Source organism: Coenobita brevimanus, chromosome 50 (assembly GCF_032717465.1).
Source record: "Coenobita brevimanus isolate Jiangsu-jjx chromosome 50, ASM3271746v2, whole genome shotgun sequence".
Taxonomy (NCBI): Eukaryota; Metazoa; Arthropoda; class Malacostraca; order Decapoda; family Coenobitidae; genus Coenobita; species Coenobita brevimanus.
In genome coordinates this window covers 41054299-41069285 of record NC_137003.1, presented here as the reverse complement: position 1 = coordinate 41069285, position 14987 = coordinate 41054299, and the positions used below count along the sequence as shown (strand labels likewise).

General features: G+C 40.0%; 2 protein-coding genes across 5 annotated transcripts in view; one reads left to right on the top strand and one right to left on the bottom strand.

Annotated features, from left to right (window-relative positions):
* Positions 1-1487, top strand: part of LOC145399813 (uncharacterized) — a 68808-nt gene extending 67321 nt beyond the window's left edge. For both annotated transcript variants that reach the window (XM_080272377.1, XM_080272376.1), the window contains exon 3: positions 940-1487. The gene's annotated coding sequence lies outside the window, so the exon portion shown is untranslated. The remainder of the gene's footprint in view (positions 1-939) is intronic.
* LOC145399812 (uncharacterized) overlaps positions 1-14622 on the bottom strand; it is a 68606-nt gene extending 53984 nt beyond the window's left edge. For all 3 annotated transcript variants that reach the window (XM_080272375.1, XM_080272373.1, XM_080272374.1), the window contains exons 1-2: positions 14502-14622; positions 8728-8792 (exon numbers count right to left, since the gene is read on the bottom strand). In XM_080272375.1, coding sequence (XP_080128501.1) covers positions 8728-8792; positions 14502-14600 — 164 coding nt within the window. In that variant the 5' untranslated portion in view covers positions 14601-14622. The remainder of the gene's footprint in view (positions 1-8727; positions 8793-14501) is intronic.
* Positions 14623-14987: the final 365 nt, after the last annotated feature.

Below are 14987 nucleotides of genomic sequence, written 5' to 3'. Positions count from 1 at the left end.
TTACGGCAATTTATGTTAGTTTTCATAGAGAAAAGCGAAAGCTCTCACTGTCACGCTGGCAAATATCCATGTTGGTAATACCAGTATTATTCATGGTAAAAACCAATTCATTATGCATATCTATCTGATGTACTCGTCACTGTAAAAACAAATAGTTGGAAAATGATAAACAGGATAATGTATGTGGAATAAGGCCAGATTTAAAAAAAATAAAAATAAAAAAAAAATAAAAAAAAATTCAAGTCATCAGAATTTCAATGGTCAGATTTATGATGACGTGAAATCGCGTCATCAGAATCTCACAGGGTTAAGGTGAGAGTGACCAGCCTCACTCATACCTGAGTGGCATTACATGAGCAATAAACCCCAACCATCCCTTGGATATAAACCTACACAGGCTCAATCTGATTGAAGCACCTTAATAACCCACTAAACCACCAGGCACTACAATTTGGTTATATGGTTACCACCCAGCATAGGATTTGGCTTGTCACTAGGGGTGCACCGGACAGTAAATTTTGCTATCAGGCTGGATACCGTACTTGAAAAAATATCCGGCCGAATACCGGATAATAAGCAAAATACAGTTTGCAGATATACAATGAAGTTATTACTTTTCAATATCATACCTATATGCTTCTGCAACTTATCATAACTGTGTGTGCTGAGCTAACATGCCTAATTTTATAATATAACTATTATCTACTTCATAAGAGCTCATAACGACGGAGAGAGCATGGCTATTTTGTACTATAAATTTAGACATAATGTAATGACTAATAAATATGAACAACTATAAAATCAAAGATTATTATGCACATAACATTTTAATTATCTTCTCAGGTTGAACATTTTGGTCATAAATTATGAAAAAGAAGATAATAACCTAATGTCTATAATACCTTCAGTGTACCTAACTGGTGATTATGTTTACTTCAGGTCCTGCACAGGAGTCAGCTGGTCCATGATGCCTAATGTTGCCATGTAACTCTTTCTGAGTCATAACTGGGAGATTTCATTTAAATTTAGCTCTCATAAAAACTGTCTGAAATCAATATGGAGAATGTCTTATAAAGAAAGATACCTATGGAGAAAGATGTCTCTCTAGCTGAGTCAGCTGAAGAAGTTGACAGATATCTACAGCTTCCCCTTTTAGCACGAGAAAAATGTCCCCTTAAATACTGGAAGGAAGAGGATAAGTTTTTAACCCTGAAGCAACTTTCCAGCAAGCATCTGTCAACACCAGCATCATCGGTATATTCGGAAAGATCGTACTCAGAATATGGCAATGTCTTCGAGGAAAAGCGTTCACGAATGTTACCAAAACATGGCAAGATGCTACTTTTCATTCATCACAATGGTCGAAAGTTTTCTTACTAGTTCTATATTGTTTGAAGATTGATTCACTTAGGTATTACTTGCTATATTTTATTTGATATACAGTATTGTATTCAAGAATTTACATTGTTTTCAAGATTAAATATACTCAGTAGCTACTATTTTATGTGAAAAGCTTGATTTATACTGTATCTCTTAAAGCAAGTTGAAATGTATCATAATATATAAAGAAATTTAGACTGAAGTTTATGAGACTCTTTACTATGCTGTATTATCATGCCAGATCGGATATCCGGTGCACACCTACTTGTCACTCAGTGCAGAGTCACCGATAGGCAGAAGGAAGTGGAAAGAATGAAGGAAAGAATGAAGAGGAAGTAAGGAAAAGAGGAGAGGGCAGACACCCAAAGCAGAACTACAATGAGTGGATGGTAAGCACCCCCACCTAACACCACACCTCTTCCATAGGACAGTACAGTATTAATATACTGTACAGTATTTTATTAGGAAGAGGTCTGGTAGTAGGTGGGGACACTCACCATCCACTCACTCAATGTAGTGCTGCTCTGGGTGTCTGCCCTTTCCTCTCTTTCTTCCTTCCTCTTCTGTCTAGCTTTCCTTTATTCTTTCCTTCCCTTCTGCCTACGGGTGACTTTACTCTTCCTCTTCTGTCTCTCTTTCTTTCATTCCTTCCTCTTCCTTCTGCCTATGGGTTACTCTGCACTGAGTGACAAGCCAAATGGTTTCCTGTACACCAGGAAACCATTTACTATGCTGGGTGGTAACCATATAACCAAAGTACAGCGCATGGTGGTTTAGTGGATAATTAAGGCGCTCCAATCTGATTGAGCCTGTGTAGGTTTATATCCAAGGGGTGGTTGGGGTTTATTGCTCACGTAATGCCACTCAGGGATGAGTGAGGCTGGTCACTCTCATCCTAAATGTCAGGACCAACTTGCCTAGCCCTGGGCTTCTACACTCCTCATGGGGAAGCATAGGATTGGATGATGGATGGATGGATGTACTAGCTATGAAGTGCTATGACAAAGATGCAAATTAAGCACCAAAAAGGCAAACTTATGGGCCAAGTTTGTGTAAACTGGGAGTAGTTTTCATTTACAGTACTAGAATAAGAGCCTGTTGTCACTTTAATTTTCATTCATGGGTTTAAATTCCCTCCTGGGGGGAAGGGCAACCCTCAAATTTATTGAACCAGGCTTTCTCCCAATTAGTTCAATATAGCAAGGGCCTACTGTATGAGTGGTTAGCATCATTGACTGTGAAGCTGCCAACCTGTTACCACCAGGGTGTCACTCATCTCAGGGTGACCATCCGCCCTTTGTGGACTGGTAGGTAAAATGAGTATTTATGCTAACACCTAGGGGAGGTAAATGAGGCAACCTGGATAGTACAGTGGCCCTGTATCCCAGGACAGTGGGTGAAAAACTTGCCACGGGCTCAAAGGCTAAATTGCAAAGATGAGCACTGCAGCTAAGCACATCAAAGTGTTTGACCCCACCTTACTGTAATGACAAAAATTACCGGTGCATAAAAATCTGTACATTACAACAGGACTGCAGTCCTCAGGCCACATGCATTTGACTGTATTTTTCCAAATTTCCAGAAATCAATTTCTTACACTGGGCAGCCCACTTCCAATAGTATTAAATTTTGATGCTGGCCATCTTTGCTTTGGGCCTGGTGGGCACAGGAGGGCAACTCAGCAGCCTATCACTTGTGTGTTTACATCACACTGTGCTGCTGTGGAGCTTCAGGATGGATCATTAAAGTTGGAAATGTTCAGAACAGTTGGTGGGACCACAGATCCAAGATGAACATGGGGAGGTTACTAAGACAGGTGAGTGGTGTGGCTACCATCGTGGTGTTAAACAATACATGTACTGAAGAGCAGAAGAAATCAACAATGATGATGGAAGAAGGAGCACAGACTACGCACTGCAAATAAGAGATATACTCTGAGGGACACTGACTGTTGAAGGTGAGGAATAAGGCATATGGGGAGTGGTTCAAGGGTGAAAGCAATTATTTTACGGCATGTACATCACTAAATACCATACTAAGTCCGGTAATATATAGATCCAAACTACACTATGAACTACTCAAAAACTAGTCTCTCTATCCAGAAAGTATGAAGTCAGGCCATACTATTTGGACACCATTTCAGTCTACAGGTTACATGTCTCCACAAACTCCTAACAGCAGGAAATTGGGTAAATGGCTATGAAAGCTGCTTTGTTTTGTGTATAAGTCACCTGGTTGGAAAAAAGTATCTCCAATAGTTCAACATAACGGTGTGACGAAATACTGAATCAAAAGTCATTTACTGAATTGGCATTTTTAATAGGAAAGGTTTAGGAAGTGGAGAGATGGTATAGGGCAAAAGGGTTTAAGGGTAAATGCAGATAAAACAAAAGTGATGATATCTAGGGTTGGTGGCGGTACTGTCAAAGACGAGGGAGAGTGGCCATGTGCAGTTTGCCACAAGGGCGTGGGAAGTAATTCCATCTTGTGTGGTGTGTGTGATAAATGGGTGCATAAGAGATGTAGTGGTATCAGAGGTAGACTGTGAGATAATGCTGATTTTATGTGTACGGTGTGCCGGGGTGAGCAGGTGGAGATCGTCAGACGTGAAAGGATTGAACTTGCTGGTGAATCTCTTGAGTGTGTGGAAGAGTTTTGTTATTTGGGAGACATGTTGTGTGCTGGAGGTGGGGCTGGAGCTAGCTCTGTGGCTAGGGTGAGAAGTGGTTGGAAGAAGTTCAGGGAGCTCTTGCCTCTCCTGACACTGAGAGGGCTCTCCCTACGTGCTAAGGGGTCTTTGTATGCAGCATGTGTTAGGAGTGTAATGCTGTATGGCAGTGAGACCTGGGCAGTGAAGGAGGAAGACATTCGCCAGCTCAGACGTACAGAAATGACAATGATTAGGTGGATGTGCAGTGCGTCCCTACATCCAAGGCCTGGAGGGGCTGGGTTTACAATGGAAGAGTTGAGAGGTAGGATGGGACTGGAGTGTATTGGTGTTGTGATGAGGAGAGGTAGATTGAGGTGGTTTGGACATGTGGAGAGGATGGGGGATGATAATTGGGTGAGGAAGGTGAGAAGTGTTAATATTGGGGGTGGGGTTATGAGGGGTAGACCGAGAAAGACATGGGACAAGGTCATTAAGTGTGACCTTAGGGTTAAGGGACTGAACAGGGAGGCTGCAATGGATCGTGCAGCGTGGAGAGCTGCCATTAGGTGACCAAGGCCGCCACATGCAAGCATGTTGGAGCCTTTAAAAAACGAAAACGATTATAGGTCCATACACACCTAATTATCTGAAATCTGGTCAAAAAAGTGTGTTTAACTTAAGTATTAATAAAAAATCAGGATTTAGAGTGAAAACATGCAATAGCTGGTGGGTATTTCCCTGTTAGGTCACCAACACGCCTTGACAGACTTCTGTTCAGCAAAAATTTTGATTTACAGTACTGTACAAATAAATGTACAGTGAAATTTCAAATTTCGATGGGCATATGTACTTAAAAATCATTGCGAAATTCAAATCATCGAAATTTAAACTGAACTTCTTGTGGGAAAAATTAGTTTGGGTCCAGGGCCTCCGAACCTAACTCCCTAAAATCATGATTTTTCGCCCACACCCCCTGTAAACTTTATGAACTATAATTGTGGTTAAGTAACTGTAGTTCTGCATTGTATTGCCATACTGTTAGCAAGTGTATACTTGGTGTATTTCTGCCCTTTCCTGTATTGCCATTTCTCCTTTGGCTGCGAAGATTTAGAGGTGCCAGGCTGCTCTCGTACATTACCACTGTAACCCAAAGAACCACTCTTGCTTGCCATCTTGAAACAGGTAAGTTGCTATGAAAATACAAAGAAAATACATACAACTAAATTGCAGTGAAATGTGTATCCACATATGGAAGGTACAGGCTGAAAGTGCAGCGCTTTGGCTGTAGAGGGCTGGCTGCTGGCAGGACAGTCGCAAGATGGCCGCCGACAACAGAGCATCGCCTTGCACATGGCTTGTTGTTGGAGGTGCCTACTCCCATCCGGGAGCTCGTGTCCTTAAACAACATGACTATTTTTTTTCTCAGTCTCTATTGTTCATTTCTATGTTGCATCTTATATTCATAATTACCGTACTTCTCTTCGTTTCAGAATTCTGCCTACTGTATTTGCTAACACCTGTAATTCATTTTGTTTTAGTATTTCTACTATTGATTCTCTTCCTTTAATTACTCGTTATATCTTCAAGTTATTAAAGTATTAATTAATTAATAATAAGTATATTTATAGAATGACGGGGAATCATCCAGGGTGCTAATTGTCCTGACGAGAAATCGTCCATGTTTTGACGGGGAATTATCTGAAGGGCGAATTGACTTGACGGTGAATTGTCTCGGAACCATATCATCGTATGCTTCATGTACTGTATGAATAAATGATGTTGATTTTCACTCTCTTCTTGACACGTCACATACGATATTAGGTTAGGCTCATACTTTTTCTTATAATTTTCCATCACTTCTAGCATTTTGGTTTGCATCAGAAATATTATCTTTGCTTGGTTTGGTTAAAGTCTAGCCCTGACAGCACGTCACATACGATATTAGGTTAGGTTCATACTTTTCTTATAATTTTCCTTTGCTTCTAGCATTTTAAACTTGTAATAACCTCTACTCCATCTTATATATGCTTGCATTACTCTCAAACGTCTACATTTTACGGGTATGCTCTCGACGGGCAACGGTTGCCAATTCAGACACATCAAAACATGAAGAGTTGTCTCACATTACATAACACTACATCATTTACCATACGAACTTAAACTACATAATTTAACAAGCAGCTATTTAAATAAAACATTATTGTTACATCCCAGTCCCCACACTGCCACAGACTCCAACAGCAGTAGTACAGTACAGGAAGGACGTTGCCCAGCAAGTTGTTCTTCCTATGGTCAGCTTTAAAGTGTACAGTACACAAGATCAGCTGAGGCAAAAATACACACTGGCTTCTTAAAGTCCACTGTCTTTATTTTCCAAGTAATTCCACTTAATGCTTTTCAACTTCTCTTCAATGTTCTCACAAGCACTGGAGCTATACACACTTTACCGACTGCAGTTACACTTAATGTTTAACAACACTTCTTAGTACACTTAATGCTTGCTAACACTTCACTTATTACACAAGTACTGATAATAATCTTCACTGACAGTAAATACACTTAATACACTTCACTGTCTTCTCAAGTTCCAATGATATACAACCTTCAATAACCCGTCACTGTTTTCACAAGTACCAGTACTGAAAGTATACAATCTTCACTGACACTACACTGCACATCACTCAAACCAAAACTGAGTGCACTTCACTCAAACTGACCTGAAACCCGACTAAACTTGTAATAATCTCTACTCCGTCTTATATAAGCTTGCATTACTCTCGAAACGTCTACATTTAATGAGTATACTCTCGATGGGCAACAGTTACCAACTCAGACACATCAAAACATGAAGAGTTGTCTCACATTACATAACACTCTAAATCATTTACCATACGAACTTAAACTACATAATTTAACAAGCAGTCATTTAAATAAAACATTATTGAGAAAAAGCACATTAAATTAATGCATAACTTACGAAATAACTACGCTCACAAACAGCTGGCTAACTGGCAACTCTGACTCGTACAGATACGGGAACTACTGTACACGAAACTCCAAGAAGGTACGAGACTACATAACTGGCAAATCTTCCTTCATAACAATATTATCTTTGCTTGTTTTGGTTGAAGTAGAGATTACCTAACTGGCAAATCTCCCTTCATAACAATATTATCTTTGCTTGTTTTGGTTGAAGTCTGCCCTGAGAGCATCGAAAGACGCGACATTGCATCGAAACGTAAGGTAGGCAGACCACTACAAAATACATCAAAATTTGATTCATCGAATTCTATCCATCCATCCATCATCCCATCCTACATTGCCCCATGAAGAGCATAGGAGCCCGGGGCTAGGCAGTTGGTCCTGACATTTAAGATGAGTGACCAGCCTCACTCATCCCTGAGTGGCATTACATAAGCAATAAACCCCAACCATCCCTTGGATATAAACCTTCACCGGCTCAATCCGACTGGGGCACAATAATTACCCATTAATCCACCAGGTGCCAAAATTTGGTTATATGGTTACCACCCAGCATAGTAAATAGTTTCCTGGTGTACAGGAAACCATTTGGCTTGTCACTCAGTGTAACAGAGTTACCCACAGGCAGAAGGAAGACAAAACTGTTGAAATCTGAGATTCCACTGTATTTGTATATTAAATCAGTATTTATACAAAGCAGAAGTCTATCAAGGTGACTTGTCAAGCTAAAGGCAAAACAGTTCCACTAACTTTAGCAAGTTTTTGTTTTAACAGTTTAATTAAACAAAGTTTTGACGGGATTTCAGATAAGTAGATGTGTATGAACCTATATGGTGATGAAAATTACAATACTGTACAGTAAAACCTCAATATGATGGACTGCAATATACTGGAATTCGCTTTCATCAGAATCAAGGAGCCAATTAGACTAAATTATTATACAATATATCGGAAAGTCCGATAAAGTCAGATGCGGTCCAGACTGCCTGAGCACTTCAGCTAGGCTATGTTCACAAAAAAAAAAAAAGGTATATAAAAGACATGTTTATCAGTGTACAGTACAGTATTAGTATATATAGTATACCACTTGACTATTGTAGTGAATGTATAATACAGTACAGCAGGGCTCTTGCTAACTGCCAATGGTTGCAAGCCATTTGGCTCCTGTTTCAGACTTACGAACCAAATAAATTTTTAGTAGCCAAACTGACAACGAGCCGAAATATTTTACGAGCAACAGATATACATTTATTTATTTCCTTACACATTGTCTATTTTTAAACATTCACATTGGCGACATTGAAAGACTTAATAATCAATCTTTTGTTCATTTAAGTGAGATTTACTTATTATTGTATGTAGTTTACTGGGTTTTGAAGTGGATGTATTTTCTCCTCGCCAAAAGGCGCCTTGCATGTAAAATTTGTTTGCCGAAGGGAAAAAATACTCGCATTTGCGAGCTGTGGCTCGCCAAACAAGAGCCCTGCAGTACAGTACCACAATGGTAGTGAGCAACCGGTGGTACGATTCGGACTATTGTCTGTTATAGAGATATCAGAAAAAGTTCAGGTTAGCACGCAGAAGTCAAGATGTCGCTTTTTTCTGAATGGCTTGGGCCCCAGTTAGTCCATTAGTAAGGTCTTACTGTATTTTCCAATTAAAAGTGCCGATTCAGTATTTCATCGCACCCTCAAACAGGTAACCAAGATACTCACTTCAGGTAATGTTTCACTATATCAACCACGGTAGGTGCATCAACTGGCAACTTTGGCAAACCATCCTGAAAGGAAATTCTAATTAAAAGTTACGAAATAATTATACAAATCAGATAACAGTGTGCTTATGAAGACAGCTATACTTATTTCTTGGGGTAAAGAAATAGTGTATAGCTATGCTTATTTTATGACCAAAGTTCTACTGGTGCTAACTCCTTTTGGGTGAATAACAGTACATGCATACTTGTAACATCAGCATCTGCAGTAATTTTATATGAGTATTTGAAAAAAATTTATTTACATACTGGCATTAGGGCTTAGCTATTACTTAAAAAAGCTTAATGCCACACAATCTCTGAAGAAATGTCAACTGCTGTATAACACCGTACTTGCAGGTACAATATTAGAATATAAGCCTGGGGGCAGATACTCAAAAGTGGTCTCATGAATGCTCTCTCTCTTAACAAACTTTTGCAATCCTAAAATAAGATATGCCACGGACAACCAAAGACCCCAGTACTCAAATACTCGCTACGATATCCCACGCTAGCCACAACCTAGCTTGCTAAAGGGTCAGTAGAGGACCACCTGATATGTGTTCAACCTAATTAGGATGTGCCAGGGGCAATGGGTCGATTTGGACCAAAACCTCATTCAACCTAATTAGGATGTGCCAGAGGAAATGGGTTGATTTAGACCAAAGCCTCATTTGTCCCCACATCATTTGTTAGGTTAGGTTAAATTGTTAGATTTGGTTGGGTTATGTTAGCTGGGATGAACAGTTAGTGATGGATTGACCATGGAGCTGAATCAACCCAAATGTCTAACACTGTGGGTGGCCACTTGCCATGGTTTGCATGTAAAACTGATTCCATAGTTATCTTCAAAACTGCACCTTTCTAAAGTTATCACAATGATAATTACATTACAGCTTACTAGGGAAAAAAACATACAACTGTAAATTTAAAGCAGGTGAGCTCTCCTGCAGTTTTACCTTAACAGAGATTGGATGCCATGATTAAGGTAGTGCTGCCTACTTCTTCCTTCACCTTTATCGCAATTTTTCTGTGTCTGCTCTCTCTTTTCCTATTTCTCCCATCTTTCCTGCCATTTTTTATCACCCCACTTTCCTTTTCAGGTGGCTTGACACTGAGTTACAAGCCAATTGGATTCCAGTAAACCATGAAATCACTTACACTGCTGGGTGGTAACCATATAACCAACTCAAAGGTGTTCCCTACGTGTAAGCTAGTAAGCTGGTGGAGGTTTAGTGCCTCTCCCCATAAAGCCACTAAGTCAAAGACAAATGACAACCCCTTACGGGATTATGGTGTCTGGCTATAGATATAGATAGATTACACAAACATGAAAATCAGTTGTTAAATTATCATTACTGGTATAGGCATTCTATTTTATGAAGGCAGTTTGGGTGGGGCCACCTGAGACCTCACACTGCTAGCTCAGTTGCCACATCACTACCCCACACGTGCTCCTCTCTCTCTCTCTTTCACTATAGTAGGACTCGCCTAAGTTTGCGGCTGTGGTGTGGCCCGCACCTGTGTACAGTGTTGCCACGTTTTCTATACCGTTATCTCTCTCTCTCTCTCCTGGTGGGAAATGTGAGCCACCCTGAGTACTTTTGATTCTTTTATAAGTTATTTATAATTGTGCTTTCATTTGTTAATTTGGTTTTGTTATATTTAGTGATATTTATCATTTTTTGTATACAGCGACAGATGACCCGTTATTGCAGTACCATGATTGATTTTCATTCATTCATTCTCTTTCCCCTTCCTCCATCTCTCTCTCAGCCTGACAATGCCTCCACCACCACCCCCCGTCATGCCGACAATGCATTCAACCTTGCCCCTCTCCTGCCTGCTTCTCTCTCTCTCTTTTAGTGCAAGAGACATTTTGGATATTTTCTTTTACATAATATTGTAAATTTGACATCATTTCCACACCACCCCTGAGATCAAGGTCACCGACTGGGTGTGGAAGTGTTGCCGCTCGCGAGTGAATGTTTTTTTTTTTTTACTTCAGTATTGGCATATGCCTACTATTTTGTCCTACATATTAGCTTATGATTATAAATGTGATTATTCCTCGCCCTTAAAATTACAGTAAAAGCCAGTAAATGTGAGCATTTTTCCCTAGCAACACCTGTACAAGCTATGCTTGGGTCTATGGAGGGGTATGTACTTTACCTTAGGCCAGACTGGGTGTGTCAGTGTTGCCACTCACAAGAATTATATGAATTATTTCTTTTACTTTGGATATTGGCATATTTCTTCTTTTTTCAGGCTCATTCTCTTATATCCATAACTGTAATATTATTACCCACTCTAAAACTACGCTAAAAATCATTAAAAGTGACTACAAATTCTTTTAGCAACACTGTACAATATGTATGCCATGTTTCTGTGTTACTGTATAAATATTTTATGCATAATAAGATTACTGTTGATTCATCCATCAAAATACACAAGTGTAAGTTTTATTCATCTGAATTTATCGTATTTGTGTTGACTTGTACTGTACATAAATAGCTTCCGTTTCACATCGCAAGTTGGGGAAACATGGCACCATTGTACACAGGTGCAGGCCACACCACAGCCGCAAACTTAGGCGAGTCCTACTATAGCTCACTCTCTCTCTACTTCTAATTGTAAATAAATTCTTTGGCTTGACTGTGGAGAATGTGAGAGCAGGTTGATGGGCAAGCTTCCATGGCAGGAGACTGACAGAGTATGACCTGCACACGCATGGCTATCCCTCGTGTCACTCCAATTGACAACGTCGCAAAATCAACGCTGACAAGTCTTAAGGGACTTATACTACACTATACCTTTTTATTGAATTACATCTATAAAGAGTATTTAAAATTCATTTTTAAGTAGTTACTATTTTCAAACAGAGAGAGAGAGAGAGAGAGAGAGAGAGCAGGAGTAATTACTCATGCGTGTCGGTGGTGATGTGGCAGCTGAGCTAGCGGTGTGAGATCTCAGGCAGTCCCACCCAAACTGCCTTCATAACACAGAAGGCCTATAGTTAACAGGGACTCTCCTACATTAGTACATTTCCTCCACGAATGGAAACATTATGAATTCCAACATTTTTAAAAATGGACTTATCATCATCATCTGGACCTCCCTTCCCATCCTAGGACAGGGTAGGAAGCAGCAAAATCCAGATAGCCAAATTTTGCCCACTTCAATGGTCCACACTTTCATTCACTCATCATTCAAGCCCATGGAATCTTGGCTCCATCTGATAGGCCACAAGATTTCCATCATGTACTGTAAGCTTCACACATACTGTACCTATCCGATAAAATCAATCCAAATGATGTCATGTTAAAAAGGGGTGTCAAATCCCTGGTCATACACTTCTCTATACAATATTCAACCAGCCATTTCCATCTCTTGTCAGTCCCTTAACCTCACTGACTTCCATACCTCTCTTCCTGACACACTCATCCACCAAACAGACTCTCCACCTTCTTGTGGCCTACCTCGCCTCCTCCCTCCTTCATATTCGTTCAGATATACCTTATCCACCACTTTATTGTCATCCATTCTCTCCACATAACCATATCATCTCAGTACACTCTTCGATTCTGATGTCCACAGACTTCCTCACTCCACACCTTTCACATAATTCCGTATCCTATCCACTCTCCGTGTTGCACATAAAGTCCTCAACAGTCCCATCTCCACTGCTCATACTCCTGACTTCGTTTTCATGCCACACCACAGTCTCACACCTGCAAGTTAAAGCTGGCACAAACACTCCTGCATTTAACTCTCATGCAGCTGCAACACTCATGCCTCTGTTTGATATCAAAGCCTTCATAGTACAGCTACTTTCCTTCCTTGTGTCACTCTACTTTCCACTTCTTTTGCACATTTCCCTCTTTTTTCTATCATTATATCCAGGTATTTGAGCTCCCTCACCAATTCCAGTCACTCAATTCACCATAACATCACACTAGGAGTCACCTTCTCTCTCAATAACCATCATTTTACTCTTTTCTACATTTACTCTCAAGGCACGCTGCTCATAAACACCTACAAAAGTCAGCACTGGTCTACCAAGCTCTTGTCTGGTATTTGCTAGCAGTACAGCATCATCAGCATACAGCAAATTTGAGATATTCCATCCATTACCAACACCATCCCTCTCTCCAATACTTGTGTTTTTACTACTCTCATCACCCCATCCACATATATACAGAAGGGTGTGACAAAACAGCGAATCGGTGGTCATTTACCGAATCAGCACTTTTACTTGGAAAATATAATTTTTATGACCACATACCCTACTACACACTTAATTACCAGAAATCCGGTCAAAATTTTGTTTCATTTAGCTGTTAATTAAAAAATCAGGATGTAGAGCGTAACCGTACTAGAGTTAGCAGAAATTTCACCTTCAGCTCCTCATCCTGATTTTTTAATTAATAATTAAATTCAACAAAATTCTTACCGGATTTCCAATAATTAGGTGTGTATGAACCTATGAGGTCATCAATATGATATTTTCTTATTAAAAGTGCCGATTCGGTATTTTGTCACACTGCATGTTGAACGACCATGAGGACATCACATAACTTTGTCACATGCTGACACTGATTGTGCACCATTCACTTAGATGCCCATTTACTCTTACACATGCTTCACTACTACCATGAAAGCTCTTAATGAATCTTGCAGCTTTCCATCTACACTGTAAATGTGCAACACATTCCACAATCCTTCTGTGTGTTTACTTTATCATATGCTTTTTCCAGATCCATAAACAGTAAATTTTTAGAAGTAACCAACGTTTTCTTTTATTATTATTTTTATGGTTTCCAGTGCAAAATACCGTGTTTTAATTAGTTTTGACCTTCATTTTGGGGGGAAAATCCCCCTTTGGTAATTCTGAGTAAGATTTCCAAAGGTGGGTTTATCCCCCCAAATCAAGATCAAAATTAATTGAAAACACACTATTCTGCACTAACCCAAACTAACCTAACCTGACCTAACCTAGGGCCTGACATAGACCGACTGCACATTCCTGCACCAGCCAATATGGCACGACATTCATCCGCTACTGAGAGATAGCCTAGTCTAAGCCACTATATGACGACCCCTACAAAATTAGCTCCCCCAACTCAAACTAGCCTTAAAAGGTAAGTCTTGGTTAGAATAGTTCAGGGACGTAATATAATGAAAATCAGTAACGTTGGTTACTTCTACAGTTATACCCCATAAACACCTTATGGTCCTTCTCACAAGTCTTCTTCAATATCTGTCTCACTAAATACTTGATCCAAACATCCTCTGCCACTCCTAAAGCCACCCTGTTTGTCACTCTAAGCCTTCTGTTCTCTCTCACTTTATAACAATTCTTTCATAAAACTTGCCTACAACATTCATTAGACTTACGCCACGATACTTCTTGCACTTATTCGTGACGTTATTAATTGAATAAACAATGGTGTTCTCAATTTTCACGCCACAGAATATAAAGACTTCGATGGTCTTCCCAAAGACCTAAGGAATACCGGTACTCAACACTTAAAATGCGTATGTATTGTTTCCGTTAGTAGCACCAGACTTGCCGGGATTTTATATAATTCAGCCCCTCTATCAACACGGCATACCCTTGCATATGAGGGCTAGGACCCACACGCGGCACAACAGACGACGCACAGTTGGTCAAGCTTACATTTTTCACCCAGGCTTAAAACATGATTCTCACATCGCAACACAAATAATCATACTTACTGCACCGAGCTTCTTCCCTGCATTTTGTCCTAATTTTTTATCTTCAAGTGTCAAATAACTACAAACAAGAGCCTTTGCAAGCTTCTCAGCGTCCGCCATAGTCGTTGTTGTTCTTGCGGCGGTAGAGACTCGTTTATGAAGCTCGCTACTCGCTAGTCGCTACTGCTAGCCAGCACCACGTGCATTTCACCGCCACCACTAACCCGAGATTGTACATTCCACCAGTTGTAAAACGTACGGAGGGCTTATGCAACAAAAGGTGGTGGTGGTTAAGATTCACAAGTAATGACCCTGTAGGGCAGGTGTTAAGATAGTCCATTACACGCGTAATTGGTAAATGTACGGTTTAGTAGCAGCAGAAGAACCTTACCAGGTCAATTTTTTTTTATTTTGCTTTTCCATATTTTTCTTTTTGTGATGGTAAGGGATTGTTTCGTGATGATTTTGTTTCCCTGTTGTTTTTAGCCATGCTTTATTTTCTCTACC